This window comes from Pseudophryne corroboree, chromosome 6, assembly GCF_028390025.1.
Source record: "Pseudophryne corroboree isolate aPseCor3 chromosome 6, aPseCor3.hap2, whole genome shotgun sequence".
In the NCBI taxonomy this organism is placed as follows: Eukaryota; Metazoa; Chordata; class Amphibia; order Anura; family Myobatrachidae; genus Pseudophryne; species Pseudophryne corroboree.
In genome coordinates this window covers 802,145,320-802,164,406 of record NC_086449.1, presented here as the reverse complement: position 1 = coordinate 802,164,406, position 19,087 = coordinate 802,145,320, and the positions used below count along the sequence as shown (strand labels likewise).

The following is a 19,087-nucleotide window of genomic DNA, read 5'->3' as shown; positions in this document are numbered from 1 at the left end:
GCTGCTATGAGGCACAGAGCTGAGAGGGGCCACCTTCCCTGTCACAGTTACATGTGTTATATACAGGGTGTAGCTACCATAGGTGCAGGGAGTGCAGCTGCTATGGGGCACAGAGCTGAGAGGGGCCACCTTCCCTGTCACAGTTACATATGTTATATACAGGGTGTAGCTACCATAGGTGCAGGGAGTGCAGCTGCTATGGGGCACAGAGCTGAGAGGGGCCACCTTCCCTGTCACAGTTACATGTGTTATATACAGGGGTGTAGCTACCATAGGTGCAGGGAGTGCAGCTGCTATGGGGCCAGAGCTGAGAGGGGCCCACCTTCCCTGTCACAGTTACATGTGTTATATACAGGGTGTAGCCACCATAGGTGCAGGGAGTATAGCTGCTATGGGGCCAGAGCTGAGAGGGACCACCTTCCCTGTCACAGTTACATGTGTTATATACAGGGGCGTAGCTACCATAGGTGCAGGGAGTATAGCTGCTATGGGGCCCAGAGCTGAGAGGGACCACCTTCCCTGTCACAGTTACATGTGTTATATACAGGGGCGTAGCTACCATAGGTGCAGGGAGTATAGCTGCTATGGGGCCCAAAGCTGAGAGGGGCCACCTTCCCTGTCACAGTTACATGTGTTATATACAGCGGTGTAGCTACCATAGGTGCAGGGAGTGCAGCTGCTATGGGGCCCAGAGCTGAGAGGGGCCACCTTCCCTGTCACAGTTACATGAGAATATACAGGGTGTAGCTACCATAGGTGCAGGGAGTGCAGCTGCTATGGGGCCAGAGCTGAGAGGGGCCACCTTCCCTGTCACAGTTACATGTGTTATATACAGGGTGTAGCTACCATAGGTGCAGGGAGTGCAGATGCTATGGGTCCAGAGCTGAGAGGGGCCACCTTCCCTGTCACAGTTACATGTGTTATATACAGGGTGCAGCTACCATAGGTGCAGGGAGTGCAGCTGCTATGGGGCCCAGAGCTGAGAGGGGCCACCTTCCCTGTCACAGTTACATGTGTTATATACAGGGTGAAGCTACCATAGGTGCAGGCAGTGCAGCTGCTATGGGGCCCAGAGCTGAGAGGGGCCACCTTCCCTGTCACAGTTACATGTGTTATATACAGGGTGTAGCTATCATAGGTGCAGGGAGTGCAGCTGCTATGGGGCCCAGAGCTGAGAGGGACCACCTTCCCTGTCACAGTTACATGTGTTATATACAGGGTGTAGCTACCATAGGTGCAGGGAGTGCAGCTGCTATGAGGCCCAGAGCTGAGAGGGGCCACCTTTCCTGTCACAGTTACATGTGTTATATACAGGGTGTAGTTACCATAGGTGCAGGCAGTGCAGCTGCTATGGGGCCCAGAGCTGAGAGGAGCCACCTTCCCTGTCACAGTTACATGTGTTATATACAGGGTGTAGCTACCATAGGTGCAGGGAGTGCAGCTGCTATGGGGAACAGAGCTGAGAGGAGCCACCTTCCCTGTCACAGTTACATGTGTTATATAGAGGGGTGTAGCTACTATAGGTGCAGGGAGTACAGCTGCTATGGGGCCCGGAGCTGAGAGGGGCCACCTTCTCTGTCACAGTTACATGTGTTATATACAGGGTGTAGCTACTATAGGTGCAGGGAGTACAGCTGCTATGGGGCCCAGAGCTGAGAGGGGCCACCTTCCCTGTCACAGTTACATATGTTATATACAGGGTGTAGCTACCATAGGTGCAGGCAGTACAGCTGCTATGGGGCCCAGAGCTGAGAGGGGCCACCTTCCCTGTCACATTTACATGTGTTATATACAGGGCGTAGCTACCATATGCGCAGGGAGTGCAGCTGCTATGGGGCCCAGAGCTGAGAGGGGCCACCTTCCCTGTCACAGTTACATGTGTTATATACAGGGTGTAGCTACCATAGGTGCAGGCAGTGCAGCTGCTATGGGGCCCAGAGCTGAGAGGGGCCACCTTCCCTATCACAGTTACATATGTTATATACATTTTTTACCATTGGGTGGTACGTATGGGTCTTTTCAAACTTGTACCTTGGGGTCTACAATATATCTAGTTATGCTCCTGGACCTGCTCATTGTTATATGGTATAAAATGAATTGGTGGGCATATAATGGTACATAATATGAACAGGGGACACTGTATGTCATAACATGTTCTGGCAGCCCTACAATGTGACATAACGTGAACTAGGGCACTATTATGGTGTCTCTCTAGAAGCATTGGGACTGGGGCCCTTCACAATGTTGCTATAGGGCCCACAAAGTTCTGGCTACGTCCCTGATTGAACAGTCTGCAATTGTTTGTATTTAATATATGATCTTTGACTTTGATCTTGAACCTGATATCTTATAGTGACATTATTTTTAAAGTTTTCATTATTTATTTAATTCTGTCAATGCCTCGCCCCCATTCCTGGTGTATTAATTACCCCAATTCTGTTCCCAGCGCAGGGTGGTCCTCCGTCCTCTCCAGCAGGTCTGACCCGTCACTGCAGCGGGAACCGTTGAGGGAAGGGGGCGCACAGACATTGGGGATGTCAGACATATCTTAGCCAATTATTATGAGTATTAATCATTTTGCTAACTCACTAGAAGGGCTTTTAGGAGTTAACAGAATATATGTGAGCTGCCCAGGGAGGAAACAGTGGTTCATGTCAGTCATTCCGGATATGTTTGCTTGATACAACAATGAATATATATTGTATTATTTTAACCTGTATAGACCTAACGTAGGGTTGGCGCAGGCTTGTTGGAGGGGCATGGGTCAGCTGCTGAGATGGACAATCTTTTTTTTTAAATTGTTTAATTGTTGCACCTCCCTATCCAAAATTCCTGTGTCCACTTATTCGTGCATTTTCTAGCCTCCAGGTAACTGGGAGGTCTATCTAAAAGGCGATGCAGTTGGGATCCCGACAGTCAGAATACCAGCAGCAGAATCCCATTGGTCAGAACCCCAATAGATCCCATCGGTAAGTACAGGGCGGGGTGTGTGTGTCATGGTTAAGCAGTGGGAGAAGGGGTAGGGTAAGTCTGAGGAGAGGGCAGTTAGGGTTAGGCTGCAGGAAGGGTGGGTTAGGGTTTGGATACTTAGCGGGGTCTGTCTGTATTTTGACTGTTGGTATATCGCTGCCGGCACCCCGACAGTTGGGATACTGACTGCAGAGATTTCGTACCCAACCCTCTAAAAAGGGTCAATACATTTTTTCCGGTTACCATCTTCAACGAAGGTGTCTGCCATGTACAACACAGCCCTGAGGAGCTGACCACACAGAAATGCGTCTTCACAAACGTTCCAAGACAGTCAAATCCATCTATAGAATAACGTTTTGTTATTTTAAATAAATATACATATTACCAAACGGGTGGTCAGGACTTACAAGATTTCATAGCTGCCCAGAGCTTCTTTGGGTGGGACCTTATTACACCTGCAGTCTGGAATCTCTCCGTTGGGAACCACTATATTCAGAGTGTCATTAATGAGGTTGTACTTCAGAATGCGATCATTAGCCGTGCTTGAAGTAAGAGACGGAGAAGCGTTAACCTGTCAAATAGAAAGTGCAAGCGGTCTTTATTGAACGCGACGGTCACTTAACAAGTAATGTAATGAATATCTACTTGACAGAGCAAATGTAGCCTAATGGGACAGATCATAAATGCATTGCTTGTAATGTGCGGTGCAAAAATAAACATGGCTGAACGCCGTATCTCCCAGCGGTCTGTTAGGAGGTGTTGTGGATTTGAGGAGACAGTTTGTAGATCAGGACTTTTGTCCTGCTTCCAGGACAGCTGAGAGGAGTGTCCCACTGACAAATGGCATCTCAGTGTCGCACGTACCATGGTCCACGGCAGCCAATGACATGGTATCTCACATTTTCCTACCACAGTTTAGAAAATGGAAGACAGCATCTGATTGGTTTCTACGAGTAAACAACACCTATTCTTTTCAGATGATATTTCTTCTATAGGTAGTGTCGGACAGGGGCACGAGGGCCCACCGGAGGAATGCAGTGGTAGGGACCCATGTTTAGGGGTGTGGCTAGCCTCCAGCTGGAGTGTGGCCAGCTGCCGCATAGGTTAGGCTAACCATTAGCGAGTGCGTATCTGGGCCCCTTGATAAATACAGTTTATATTGTAAATACGGCTAGCAATGCACTGTAGAAAATACACCACAGTCCTGTGCAGTATAATGTAACATGTATAATGTATAATTCAAATGCACAGTCTGGAACCTGGTCCCTACAGCAGAAGGTGGGCCCACCGGGGGTTTCCCCTGTACCTCTGTGGGCCAGTCCAAACCTGTCTGTAGGTCATCTGCAGAACACACTTTATCCATGTCCCCAACTGACAAAGCGGTTTAACGACACACTGGGAACCAGTGACATCACTGATAATGCAGCGGATATTGATTTCTGGTAATAAAAATAGGATTTTGGTACTTACCAGGTAAATCCTTTTCTTTGAATCCATAGGAGGCACTGGAGTACTCTTGGGATATGGACGGCTTTAGCAAGAACAGGGCACTGAATATTTAAATTTCTCTATCGTCCTAGTGGATGCTGGGGTTCCTGAAAGGACCATGGGGAATAGCGGCTCCGCAGGAGACAGGGCACAAAAAAGTAAAGCTTTAGGATCAGGTGGTGTGCACTGGCTCCTCCCCCTATGACCCTCCTCCAAGCCAGTTAGATTTTTGTGCCCGGCCGAGAAGGGTGCAATCTAGGTGGCTCTCCTAAAGAGCTGCTTAGGAAAGTTTAGCTTAGGTTTTTTATTTTACAGTGAGTCCTGCTGGCAACAGGATCACTGCAACGAGGGACTTAGGGGAGAAGAAGTGAACTCACCTGCGTGCAGGATGGATTGGCTTCTTGGCTACTGGACATCAGCTCCAGAGGGACGATCACAGGTACAGCCTGGATGGTCACCGGAGCCTTGCCGCCGGCCCCCTTGCAGATGCTGAAGTAAGAAGAGGTCCAGAATCGGCGGCAGAAGACTCCTCAGTCTTCTAAAGGTAGCGCACAGCACTGCAGCTGTGCGCCATTTTCCTCTCGGCACACTTCACACGGCAGTCACTGAGGGTGCAGGGCGCTGGGAGGGGGGCGCCCTGGGAGGCAAATGAATACCTATTTTGGCTAAAAATACCTCACATATAGCCTCCGGAGGATATATGGAGATATTTAACCCCTGCCAGAATCCGTTAAGAGCGGGAGACGAGGCCGCCGAAAAAGGGGCGGGGCCTATCTCCTCAGCACACAGCGCCATTTTCCCTCACAGAAAGGCTGGAGGGAAGGCTCCCAGGCTCTCCCCTGCACTGCACTACAGAAACAGGGTTAAAACAGAGAGGGGGGGCACTAATTTGGCGATATGCTTATATATATATTAAGATGCTATAAGGGAAAACACTTATATAAGGTTGTCCCTATATAATTATAGCGTTTTTGGTGTGTGCTGGCAAACTCTCCCTCTGTCTCTCCAAAGGGCTAGTGGGTCCTGTCCTCTATCAGAGCATTCCCTGTGTGTGTGCTGTGTGTCGGTACGTGTGTGTCGACAGGTAGGAGGACGATGTTGGTGAGGAGGCGGAGCAATTGCCTGTAATGGTGATGTCACTCTCTAGGGAGTCGACACCGGAATGGATGGCTTATTTAGGAAATTACGTGATAATGTCAACACGCTGCAAGGTCGGTTGACGACATGAGACGGCCGACAAACAATTAGTACGGTCCAGACGTCTCAAAAACACCGTCAAGGGTTTTAAAACGCCCGTTTACTTTAGTCGGTCGACACAGACACAGACAGGGACACTGAATCCAGTGTCGACGGTGAATAAACAAACGTATTCCTTATTAGGGCCACACGTTAAAGGCAATGAAGGAGGTGTTACGTATTTCTGATACTACAAGTACCACGAAAGAGGGTATTATGTGGGATGTGAAAAAACTACCATAGTTTTTCCTGAATCAGATAAATTAAATAAAGTGTGTGATGATGCGTGGGTTCCCCCCGATAGAAAATTATGGGCGGTATACCCTTTCCCGCCAGAAGTTAGGGCGCGTTGGGAAACACCCCTTAAGGTGGATAAGGCGCTCACACGCTTATCAAAACAAGTGGCGGTACCGTCTATAGATAGGGCCGTCCTCAAGGACCAGCTGACAAGGCTGGAAAATATAATAAAAAGTATATACACACATACTGGTGTTATACTGCGGCCAGCGATCGCCTCAGCCTGGATGTGCAGAGCTAGGGTGGCTTGGTCGGATTCCCTGACTAAAAATATTGATACCCTTGACAGGGACAGTATTTTATTGACTATAGAGCATTTCTATATATGCGAGATGCACAGAGGGATATTTGCACTCTGGCATCATGAATAAACGCGATGTCCATAACTGCCAGAAGATGTTATGGACACGACAGTGGTCAGGTGATGCAGATTCCAAACGGCACAGTATGGCCGTATAAAGGAAGAGGACTTGTTTGGGGTCGGTCCTTCGGACCTGGTGGTCACGGCAACTGCTGGAAAATCCACCGTTTTTTACCATAAGTCACATCTCTGCAGAAAAAGACACCGTCTTTTCAGCCTCAGTCCTCTCGTCCCTATAAGATCATATCTGCCCAGGGATAGAGGAAAGGGAAGAAGACTGCAGCAGGCAGCCTATTCCCAGGAACAGAAGCGTTTCACCGCGTCTGACAAGTTCTCAGCATGGCGCTGAGACCGTACAGGACCCCTGGATCCTACAAGTAGTATCCCGGGGGTACAGATGGGAATGTCGAGACGTTTCCCCTTCGCAGGCTCCTGAAGTCTGCTTTACCAAGTCTCCCTCCGACAAGGAGGTAGTATGGGAAAAAATTCACAAGCTGTATTCCCAGCAGGTGACAATTAAATTACCCCTCCTACTACAGAAAAGGGGTATTATTCCACACTATATTGTGGTACTGAAGCCAGAAGGCTAGGTGAGACTTATTCTAAAAAATTTTTTTGAACACTTACAAAGGTTCAAATTAAGATGAAGTCACTCAGAGCAGTGATAACGAACCAGGAAGAAGGGGACTATATAGTGTCCCGGGACATCAGGGATGCTTACCTCTATGTCCCAAATTTGCCCTTCTCACTAAGGGTACCTCAGGTTCGTGGTGCAGAACTGTCACTATCAGTTTCAGACGCTGCCGTTTGGATTGTCCACGGCACCCCGGGGTCTTTACCAAGGTAATGGCCGAATTGATGATTCTTCTTCGAAGAAAAGGCGTCTAAATTATCCCTTACTTGGACGATCTCCTGATAGGGGCATAGTCCAGGGAACAGTTGGAGGTCGGAGTAGCACTATCTCGGATACTGCTACAATCAGCACGGGTGGATTCTAAATATTCCAAAATCGCAGCTGATCCCGACGACACGTCTGCTGTGCCTAGGGATGATTCTGGACACAGTCCAGAAAAAGGTGTTTCTCCCGGAAGAGAAAGCCAGGGAGTTATCCGAGCAAGTCAGGAACCTCCTTAAAAAAAAAAAAAAAAAAAAAAAACAGTGCATCATTGCACAAGGGTCCTGGTAAAAATGGTGGCTTCCTACGAAGCAATTCCATTCGGCAGATTTCACGTAAGAACTTTTCAGTGGGATCTGCTGGACAAATGGTCCGGATCGCATCTTCAGATGCATCAGCGGATAACCCAATATCCAAGGACAAGGGTGTCTCTCCTGTGGTGGTTATAGAGTGCTCATCTTCTAGAGGGCCGCAGATTCGGCATTCAGGATTGGATGCTGGTAACCACGGAGCCCAGCCTGAGAGGCTGGGGAGCAGTCACACAAGGGAAAAATTTCCAGGGAGTGTGATCAAGTATGGAGACTTTTCTCCACATAAATATACTGGAGCTAAGGGTAAATTTATAATGCTCTAAGCTTAGCAAGACCTCTGCTTCAAGGTCAGCCGGTATTGATCCAGTGGGAAAAACATCACGGCAGTCGCCCACGTAAACAGACAGGGCGACACAAGAAGCAGGAGGGCAATGGCAGAAACTGCAAGGACTTTTCGCTGGGCGGAAAATCATGTGATAACACTGTCAGCAGTTTTTCATCCCGGGAATGGAAACTGGGAAGCAGACTTCCTCAGCACGACCTCCACCCGGGAGAGTGGAAACTTCATTGGGAAGTTTTTTCCACATGATTGTAAACCGTTGGGAAATACCAAAGGTGGACATGATGGCGTCCCGGCTGAACAAAAAACGGGACAGGTATTGCGCCAGGTCAAGAGACCCTCAGGCAATAGATGTGGACGTTCTGGTAACACCGTGGGTGTACCAGTCGGTGTATGTGTTCCCTCCTCTGCTTCTCATACCTAAGGTGCTGAGAATTATAAGACGTAGAGGAGTAAGAACTATACTCATGGCTCCGGATTGGCCAAGGAGGACTTGGTACCCGGAACTTCAAGAGATGCTTACAGAGGTCTTATGGCCTCTGCCGCTAAGAAGGGACTTGCTTCAGCAAGTACCATGTCTGTTCCAAGACTTACCGCAGCTGCGTTTGTCGGCATGGAGATGGAAAGCCGGATCCTAAGGGAAAAAAGGCATTCCGGAAGAGGTCATTCCTACCCTGGTCAAAGCCAGAAAGGAGGTGACCGCACAACATTATCACCACGTGTGGCGAAAATATGTTGCGTGGTGTGAGGCCAGGAAGGCCCCACAAAGAAATTTCAACTCGGTCGTTTCCTGCATTTCCTGCAAACAGGAGTGTCTATGGGTCTCAAATTGGGGTCCATTAAGGTTCAAATTCGGCCCTGTAAATTTTCTTCCAGAAAGAATTGGCTTCAGTTCCTGAAGTCCAGAAGTTTGTCAAGGGAGTATTGCATATACAAAACCCTTTTTTGTGCCTCTAGTGGCACTGTGGGATCTCAACGTAGTTCTGGGATTCCTCAAATCACATTGGTTTAAAACCAGTCAAATATGTGGATTTGAAGCATCTCACATAAAAAGTGACCATGCTCTTGGCCCTGGCCTGGACCAGGCGAGTGTCAAATTGGTGGTTTTTTCTCAAAAAAGCCCATATCTGTTTGTCCATTCGGACAGGGCAGAGCTGCGGACTCGTCCCCAGTTCTCTCCCTAAGGTGGTGTCAGTGTTTCACCTGAACCAGCTTATTGTGGTGCCTTGCACCTACTAGGGACTTGGAGGACTCCAAGTTGCTAGAAGTTGTCAGGGCCCTGAAAATATGTTCCAGGACAGCTGGAGTCAGAAAATCTGACTCGCTGTTTATACTGTATGCACCCAACAAGTTGGGTGCGCCTGCTTCTAAGCAGTCGATTGCTCGTTGGATTTGTAACACAATTCAACTTGCACATTCTGAGGCAGGCCTGCCACAGTCTAAATCGGTTAAGGCCCATTCCACAAGGAAGGTGGGCTCATCTTGGGCGGCTGCCCGAGAGGTCTCGGCATTACAACTCTGCCGAGCAGCTACGTGGTCAGGGGAGAACACGTTTGTAAATTTCTACAAATTTGATATCCTGGCAAAAGAGGACCTGGAGTTCTCTCATTCGGTGCTGCAGAGTCATCCGCACTCTCCCGCCCGTTTGGGAGCTTTGGTATAATCCCCATGGTCCTTTCAGGAACCCCAGCATCCACTAGGACGATAGAGAAAATAAGAATTTACTTACCGATAATTCTATTTCTCGGAGTCCGTAGTGGATGCTGGGCGCCCATCCCAAGTGCGGATTATCTGCAATACTTGTACATAGTTACAAAAATCGGGTTATTATTGTTGTGAGCCATCTTTTCAGAGGCTCCGCTGTTATCATACTGTTAACTGGGTTTAGATCACAAGTTGTACGGTGTGATTGGTGTGGCTGGTATGAGTCTTACCCGGGATTCAAAATTCCTCCCTTATTGTGTACGCTCGTCCGGGCACAGTACCTAACTGGCTTGGAGGAGGGTCATAGGGGGAGGAGCCAGTGCACACCACCTGATCCTAAAGCTTTACTTTTTTGTGCCCTGTCTCCTGCGGAGCCGCTATTCCCCATGGTCCTTTCAGGAACCCCAGCATCCACTACGGACTCCGAGAAATAGAATTATCGGTAAGTAAATTCTTATTTTAGAACACTCCACCCCTCCATATCCCAGAGTACCTCAGTGTTTTTTTACTGAGCCGAACAGGAGCTATAGAGAGGTTGACAATGGAGTATTACATATAACATAACGGACAACAATGAAGTTGACACAGAACGTTACTGACAACTAAACAGTTGACACCATAACCAGCACTTGATAATTTGAACCAGTCGGCGAGAGTGTGTTACCATAAGATCCCCTGAACTTACCAGAAACCAGGTAAAACTGCTCTGGGTGGGCGTCCAGTGCCCCCTATGGATTCAAAGAAAAGGATTTACCTGGTAAGTACCAAAATCCTATTTTCTTTTTCATCCACTAGGGGTCACTGGAGTACTCTTGGGACGTACCAAAGCTTCCCCCGTGGGCGGGAGAGCTGTTTGGCACCTGTAACACGAGGCGGCCAAAGCTAGATGCTGTAGCCGCAAACGTATCAAACTTGTAAAAGCGCACAAACGTGTGCACTGATGACCATGTAGCCACACGGCAAAGCTGCGTCGTGGAAGCTCCCCGACCAGCGGCCCATGAAGTTCCCACAGAACGTGTGGAATGAGCGGTTACTGACGTAGGCGGTTGTAACCTAGCATGAAGGTAAGCCTGACGTATAGTCAGTTTTATCCATCTGGATAAGGTCTGCATAGACGCTGGCCAACCCATCTTGGCAGCATCATAGAGAACAAACAACGTATCCGTCTTACGAACTGTAGACGTTCGGGATACATAAACGCGTAATGAGCGTACCACATCCAGAGTTCCAGAATGTCCTGTTAACACAGGAACTACTATTGGTTGATTGATGTGAAAAGATGACACAACCTTTGGTAAGAAAGCGGAATTCGTCCGAAGTTCCGCTCTGTCATCATGAAACACCAAATACGGTGGCTTGCATGACAAGGCACCCAAATCTGAAACACGCCTTGCCTAAGCTAAGGCTAGAAGAAAAATCGTTTTCCAAGTGAGAACTTTATATCCACTTGCTGTCAGGGTTCAAAATATGAAGACTGTAAGAAATCTAAAACCAGAGTCAAGGCCCATGGCGCCGTAGGTGGAATGAATGGAGGCTGTACGCTGAGGACACCTTGTAGAAAAGTGTGTACCGACGGCAATAGAGCCAATCGACTTTGAAAGTAATTTGACAAATCAGATACCTGCACCTTAAGTGTTCATAACCGCAGACCTCCATCTAACCCCGTCTGTAGAAATAACAAAAGACGGGATAACTGAAAGATGAAGTCGGAAACTTCCGAGCTTCACACCAACCTATATAGGCACGCCAAATTGTGTAATAATGAGCTGCCGTAACTGGCTTCCTAGCTCGTAACATGGTTGGTATAACCGATTCTGGAATGCCCTCTCTTCTTAAGAGGGCGGTCTCACCAGCCACCCCGTTAAACGCAGCCGCGCTAAATTGGGGTAAAGGAACGGACCCTGTGGTAAGAAGTCCGGACATCGTGGGAGCGGCCAAGGATTGTCTGCGAGTAGTCCGCGGAGATCCGAGAACCAAGCTCTCCGAGGCCAATGAGGCGCCACTAATATGACTGTGGCGCACTCTCTTTTGATCCGTTTTAGCAACAGAGGGAGCAGCGGCAACGGTGGAAACAGATACACGAGGCTGTACAGCCAGAGCATTCACCGCCACTGCCTTTGGATCTCTCGTTCTGGACACATACTGGGGCGTTTGGTGATTGTGGCGAGATGCCATCAGGTCCTCTTGAGGGTAACCCCATCTCTGGACCAACCTGTGAACACTTCTGGATTTAACGCCCATTCTCCCGGCTGCAAATCCCGACGGCTGAGATAATCCGCCTCCCAGTTGTCCACTCCCGGAATGAACACTGCCGACAATATCACTTGGTGATGCTCGGCCCAATTGAGGATTCGAGCTACTTCCCGCATTGCCATGCGGCTTCTCGTTCCTCCGTGTTTGTTGATGTACGCGACCGCCGTCGCGTTGTCTACCTGGACAGGCTGAGACCGAAGCATGTGCACTGCTTGTCGTAGCGCATCGTAAATTGTTCGGAGTTCCAGGACATTTATAGACAGCAATCTTTCGTGATCCACCCAGAGATCCTGGAGCTGACAATTTTGAACTACAGCTCCCCAACCTCTGAGACTCGCGTCCGTCGTTAGAATTATCCAATTCCAGGCGCCGAACCGTTTCCCTGCGGTTAGATTGTGTTGAGTGAAATCTCCTGAACTGACGCGCATCGAAAGCCGCCACCATTGTGCCTAAGAGGCGAATGTACAAATGTACCGAGACTGTGCGTGGCTTAAGCACTAATCGTACCAGATGACGAATAATCTGTACTTTCTGTTCTGGTAGGTAAATTCTTCGATTTACCGAATCGAGAATCATACCTAGGAAATGAAATCGTTGAGACGGAATTATATGTGATTCTTGAAGTTGACAATCCAACTGTGCTGAACTAGCACATTGTACACCAGCAACGCATGTTGGAGGAGCATCTGTTGAGACGGAGCTTTGATGAGCAGATCGTCCAAATACGGAACTATTGTCACTCCCAGGGATCTGAGACGAGCTATCATCACAGACATCACTTTGGTGAATACCCGAGGCGCTGACGGGAGGCCAAACGGTAGAGCCTGAACTGGTAATGGTTTGGGCGTATTGCAAACCGCAAGAACCTCTGATGAGGCAGCCAAATCGGAATGTGTAAGTACGCATTCTTGAGATCTAGCGCAATCATGAATTCCGTTGGCTCTAAACCTGCAATCACTGAGCGCAGAGATTCCATCTTGAATCTGTAGTAAGTTACGTACCGATTGAGACCCTTTAAGTTCAATATTGGCCCGACTGAGCCATCCGGCTTCGGTACCACAAACCGACTGGAATAATAACCCTAACCCTGTCGGTGTACAGGGATCGGAATCAAAACTGCTGAATCCAGTAGGGACTGAATGGCACAGAGGCAGTCCCGTCTTGAAAAATCGCAGTGGCGGAAGACAGTCGAACTCTATTTTGTAACCTCTTAACACTAAATTGCGGATCCACCCATCCGCGGATGTCTGGAACCACGCCAAATGGAACGTCTGAAGGCGTGCTCCCACAATCGGAGAACCGAGATGGGCAGGTAGCCCGTCATGCCACTGGCTTGTCGGTGACCTTTGCGTCCTGACGACTGGTGCTGGTTTGTTGGAAACCACGTCCTTGTCTGCCAGGCGTGGCTGTTCCTCTACCACGGCCTCGACAGGGCTGAGGTCTAAAAGATTTGAACGCCGGGCCAGAGTATTTCCGTCTAGGTACCGTTGGAGGCAACAGTAGGAAAACAGTCTTCCCTCCCGTGGCCTCAGAAACCATTTGTCCAATTGAGGACCAAACAACTTCTCGCCCCCGTAAGGTAACGCCGCTATACCACTCTTAACCTCTGCCTCCGCTTGCCAAGATCGCAGCCAGAGTGCTCGTCGTGCCGTAACTAGCGACGATGAAATGCGAGAAGTGAGCTGACAGACGTCAGTAGAAGCTGTACATAGATACTCAGTAGCTTCCCAGATTTGATCAGCGAGAAGTATAAGGTGATCGTCACTTAGGGCAGTGTTTGACACACAGACGATTTCACCATTGGCGGATTCTCCCATGTAGACGTCACAGACTCTGGAAACGGGTAACGAGACTTAAATCGGCGAGGTATAGAAAACCGTTTATCCGGATTTTTCCGTGTTTCTACTAACATCTTAATAAGAGATTCCGAAACAGGAAAACATTGGAGATCTCAGTCGTTTAGTAAATACGACTTCATCATTTGTCAGAGGCTCCCCAGTCTCTGTAAACTTCAGAGACTGACGCACCGCTCTGATGAGATTATCAATGCCTGGGCTGTCAAAATCTTCACTATCTGACTGCTGGTCTACTTCGCCCTCCTCACCCTCATCTTGCGCAGTGAGGTCTGGCATAGAATCGTCAGAATACAACATAGCAGAAACTGGTAAATCATAAGACAAATTAAATTTATCCCATCTACCCAAAGGGGACTTGGACATGTGGCAAGGCTGAGACCCCTCAGGTAGTTCTGGCGGTCTCACCCGAGACTCAGATCTTTTGCTTCCCGCTCTTGTCGAGCGGCGGCCAATTCTGATTGCAACCCAGCCAAGACATTGGCTAGCATTTCCAATGGAGGGTCCGGGGATGAAACCGGCTTAGAAACCGGAGCCGAAATTGTATTTGTAGCTGATTTCACAACATACTGTACATGTGGTAGATCCATCAGCTCTTACAGACCTTGCAGTGAATGCTGGTGCCTTACTCATTATGCAGACAGACAATACAAGATACAAAAGACAGACACTTGCACGACTCAGTAAAAGTGTACTAAGGTGTGTGTAATATATATATATATATATATATATATATATATATATATATACACACGTGGCCAGTACTATATGAAATCTGATCCCAAATTCCCACTAACACCCCTGTGCCTCCGGTGGAGTAGAGATGTAGGACAAGAACGTTCTGGAATCAGAAACAGAAAGAACAGGAAGCATGGTTAAAAATGGCTGCCATGCTTACAGTTGGAAACATAGCTTAGGGGGCGTGGCCTGGACGCAGCAGAGAGAGGTTGTGCTGCATCAGAGCTCCTGCTAAAGTGGGCAAAGAAAATCTGATTCCAGAGGTGCCTTTTGCCTGGACCCACTCTAATTGCATATCCCACGGCCGTGGGCTGTATCTTGAGTGAGAGAGACCTGCCCGGAGGCCGCTGCACCGCTTTACAACCTGCGGCCTACTCCGTGATCAGAAGCCGGGGCCTTGAGTTTGGGGCCTGCCCGACTCCGAGCTCCGGACCCGGAACACGTCCTAAACGGGACTCGGAGCGCCGTGCCTTTCCGCCTGGACCTACCCGCAGCCCGCACCACCCTGTGTCTGACCTCCGGCCGCTACCTCAGCGGGACTGCTTCACTGCCTCGCCGCGGGAGCTGGGATAGCTGCGCGGATCCCCCTGCACGTCCTGCTGCCGGCGGCCATCTTTTAAATCAGAGGTGAGAGCTGACGCTGATAGAAGCCTGCCGCTGTCCCGCTGCACCTTTTTGCCCGCCTGCCTCCCTCCACATCTCCCTCCTGGTGTGGGTGCCCCGGCCTCCGGGACCCACACACCAGGTGATCGAAGCCGCAGTCGGCTGCCCGCCGCGCGGCCCCCGGTCCCCGACTCCATCCGCCTCTCCTGAGCACTGCTGGACAATCCTTCCGGGAGAACACCCTAAGACCTGTCTGCCCGGTGGCCCCCCTGAGACCCGGGAGCCGAAACATTCGAGTGGGGTGCCCGTCGGCCGGCGGCGCCCGCGAAGAGAGGGTAGCAGACAACTACCCCCCCTCTTCCCCCACCAGACATTCCAACCTGTGGGGATTTACAGCCACTAGCTCAGCTCTCTCCCATACTCCAGCACTGAGGGGGCACAGTCTAAACAGTCTAAACACTCTCCATTGCAATCACCTCCTACATCCCTGGGCCTGATCCTGCCCCTACATATTCTGTGGCCTATACCTGAGTGGACTCAAGCTACTTGGGGCGCGGGACTAAAAAGTTCCCCCCAATGCTATATATGCTCATAGAGGAGGATGGCTAGTCATATAGCCTTGCCAGCCCAGCTCATGCCAATGTAAATCGAACAGTATCTCCTACCCACGCCAATATCTACGTGACATCTTGGTGACCCTTGAGACAGAGGAGCCTCCAATCCTTCTATAAGTTACGAGAGTGGAATTGCCGCACTAGCCTTTCCTGGCCTCAGTATGCCGTCCAGACGCAGCAAGCCGTCAAAGCCCGCGCAACAGCTGTCATTTTTTAAGTCATCCCCGAGGATGTCAGGTCCTAAAACCACTGGGTCCTCTGCAGCGGAGAAGGTTCCACAAACCCCCCCCTCCCTGGAGGTACCTCCTCACTCCTCCATAGCTGCTACAAGCCTGGACAAAATTGGAGATGGAGATGCCCTGACCGTGGGCACTATGAAACTACTCCTGTCACTCTTTAAAGAGGACGTAGCAGCGGAGTTCCGTACCACATTAACGGCGTGTCAGCAATCCATAGATGACTTAGGTGGACGTACAGACCATCTGGAAACCAAAATGGAGGAGGTCGTGGGATCCCATAACAGCTTGTTGGACTCCCATGATGCCTTGGAAGCAGAGGTGAAACTTCTACGGGACAAGGTCACAGAGCTGGAGGACAGGTCGCGTCGTAGTAATCTCAAATTACGCGGAGTCCCCGAATCTGTGTCTCACAGCAGTTTACACGACTATGCAGTGGCCCTATTTAAAGCTCTATTACCACAATCCCCTGCGGCAGACTTCCTTATAGACCGAATACACAGATTGCCAAAAGCTAGGGCGGCCCCAGGAGATGCGCCCAGAGACGTCCTAATGAAAATGCACTATTTTCATGTTAAAGAGGCCCTACTGAAGGCATCCAGACCGACGTCAGACAAATCTTCAGCCCTTCAAGGTCTTCAACTCTTTGGAGACTTGTCCGCAGCCACTCTCTACAAACGGCGCTCCTTTAATCCCGTTACAACAGCTCTTAGGAAGGCGGATATCCCTTATCGCTGGGGATTCCCCACCAAGCTGCTAATCCACCGGGATGGCTCCACTGTCTCTATCTCAACCGCAGATGAAGGAGCAAAATTGCTTAAATCTTGGAACATTGCGGATCCTGCAGTAGACTCCTCACCCCGTCGACTTCAGCAGGACTGGTCCTCGGTGAAGTGAGGTGGCCTGCGGAGGTTCGGATAACCTCTACAGATGCTGTCTTTCTAAAGGTTGAAGTCTCTGGTGACTCCTTTATTATAAATGTTGGAGTTTGATAAGTAGCATGAGTCGCAAGAGAGACTTTAACGTTTCTTATAAGTATAGAGTCTGTTTTTGTACTTTGTTTCCAGGTTGAATCGTTTATGCTATGCAATATCTGCTCTTTATTGGTTATTTACATATAAGTGTTTTTATATGCCCTGACATCACCAGGATGTCCACGTGTTTAGTATAGGTTATAGTAATAAGTATGGCAACGGGTAGGTGTTTTGCCACTAACCCCCCCTTTAGCCTACACAGCCGCCATTTTATGGCGACTGGTTATGATCTCAAGGGAGATCAATTTAGTTTAGTTCTTTTAATTATTTCTTTTTTGTCTGTCTTCCTTTCCCCGGACATGTTCCCCCTCCCCTATCAGGTATGTCAGTTTAAGCACGGAAAATGGTCAACAGAATTAACAGCTCTATTTGCAAAGGACTATGGTTAACATAGTCTCTATTAATGCCAAAGGGCTGAACTCCCCTCAAAAACGAAGAGTAGCCTTGAACTCTTTTTATAAGCTCAAGGCTCATGTAGTAGCAGTGCAAGAGACTCACTTCCAGAGCCACAACCCCCCCTCCTTCACTAACTCACGTTTCCCCCACTGCTATATGGCAAACGGACCTACTAAGAAGGCAGGCGTGGCTCTTCTTATAGCACAGAATTGCCCGTTTGTTCTGTCTAATAAATATGAGGATCCAGACGGGAGATACCTAATTTTAGTAGGCAAACTGGATAATGTTGAGACCACTTTAGTCTCTTGTTATGCGCCCAACACCAAACAAATCCCATTTCTTAGAACCTTCTGTAGATTTCTCAAGGAACGCACTAAGGGAGCCCTTTTGATCCTAGGAGACTTCAATATGGTACTGGACCCCGTAATAGACCGCTCCCGTCCGACCCGGGCCCTTCGCAGCAGCCAGCCCCAGGATCCCTCAGGCAAATTCAGCCAATTGCTGGCTGAGTATGCGCTGTACGATGTCTGGAGGGCTAAACACCCGACAGAACGAGATTACACTTTCTATTCTCACGTACACAGTTCATACTCACGAATAGACTTAGTATTAGCCGATAGATGGACATTAGCAGCGGTCAGCAAGATAGATATATTACCTATGTCTTGGTCCGACCACTCCCCACTTATTATTGCCTGGGACGTCAGTAAGAGGGCAGTCCCACACGGCCCCTGGAGAATGTGCCAACATTTACTAGCACATCCAGAGGCATATCAGGCCATCCAGCAATCGCTGGACTCATATTTGACTACTAACCACCCAGGGGACACATCTGTCTTCACCCATTGGTGTTCTTTGAAAGCAGTGATCAGAGGTTCAGCAATTCAAATTGCATCTAGACTTAAACGGGAAAATAGGAAAAGACATGAATCAGCTGAAAGAGAAGCTGCAAGGTTAGAGGCAGCACATAAGATCAACCCCGATAACAAATCTCTTTTTAAGCAACTTCTTAACGCTCGAGATAAAGTGAACACTTTTGCCTTAACCGAAGTCCACCGCAACCTGAGGCAATTAAACCAAAATTATTATAGGCTTGGCAATAGAGCGGGACGGCTATTAGCGCGTAAATTGAGAGGACGTAGGGCCAAGGAACGCATACATGCTATTCATACGTCCTCAGGAGTCAAAGTGACAGACCCAATTGAGATAGCAAATGCATTCGCAGATTATTATTCGCAGTTGTATAACCTCGCAGATGACCCTGGCACACCTCAGCCCACGTTAACAGATATCACTGGTTTTTTGAGCGGGCTATCGCTGCCCACTATAGATTCCCAAACCCGTGAATTCCTGAGCGCTCCCTGGCGGCTCGACGAAGTCGAAGCAGCCATAGATCTATGCCCGGCAAATAAAGCCCCCGGTCCTGATGGCTACCCTTCCAACTTCTACAAAACATTTAAATCAACCTTTGCCCCACTCCTAACGTTGGTCTATAATGAAGCTTCGGACTCCAAGTGCTTTCCGAAGGAAATGATGGAGGCTAGAATAGTTGCCATCCCCAAACCAGGAAAATCCCCTACAGCGGTTCAGAATTACCGCCCAATAGCATTGCTGAACACTGATCTTAAACTATTCGCCAAGATGGTTGCAAATAGGATATCCCCTCTACTGCCAAGTTTGATTAATCCTGATCAGGTGGGTTTTGTTACGGGTAGGCAGGCATCCGATAACACACGTAGAGTGATTAACTTAATCGAC

The 19,087-nt window shown here is 49.0% G+C and overlaps 1 protein-coding gene across 4 annotated transcripts in view; it reads right to left on the bottom strand.

The window, feature by feature from the left end:
• The window catches only part of TTLL1 (TTL family tubulin polyglutamylase complex subunit L1), a 115,518-nt gene that overhangs the window by 4,639 nt on the left and 91,792 nt on the right, over positions 1-19,087 (bottom strand). For all 4 annotated transcript variants that reach the window (XM_063928933.1, XM_063928932.1, XM_063928930.1 and 1 more), the window contains one exon: positions 3,378-3,541. In XM_063928933.1, coding sequence (XP_063785003.1) covers positions 3,378-3,541 — 164 coding nt within the window. The remainder of the gene's footprint in view (positions 1-3,377; positions 3,542-19,087) is intronic.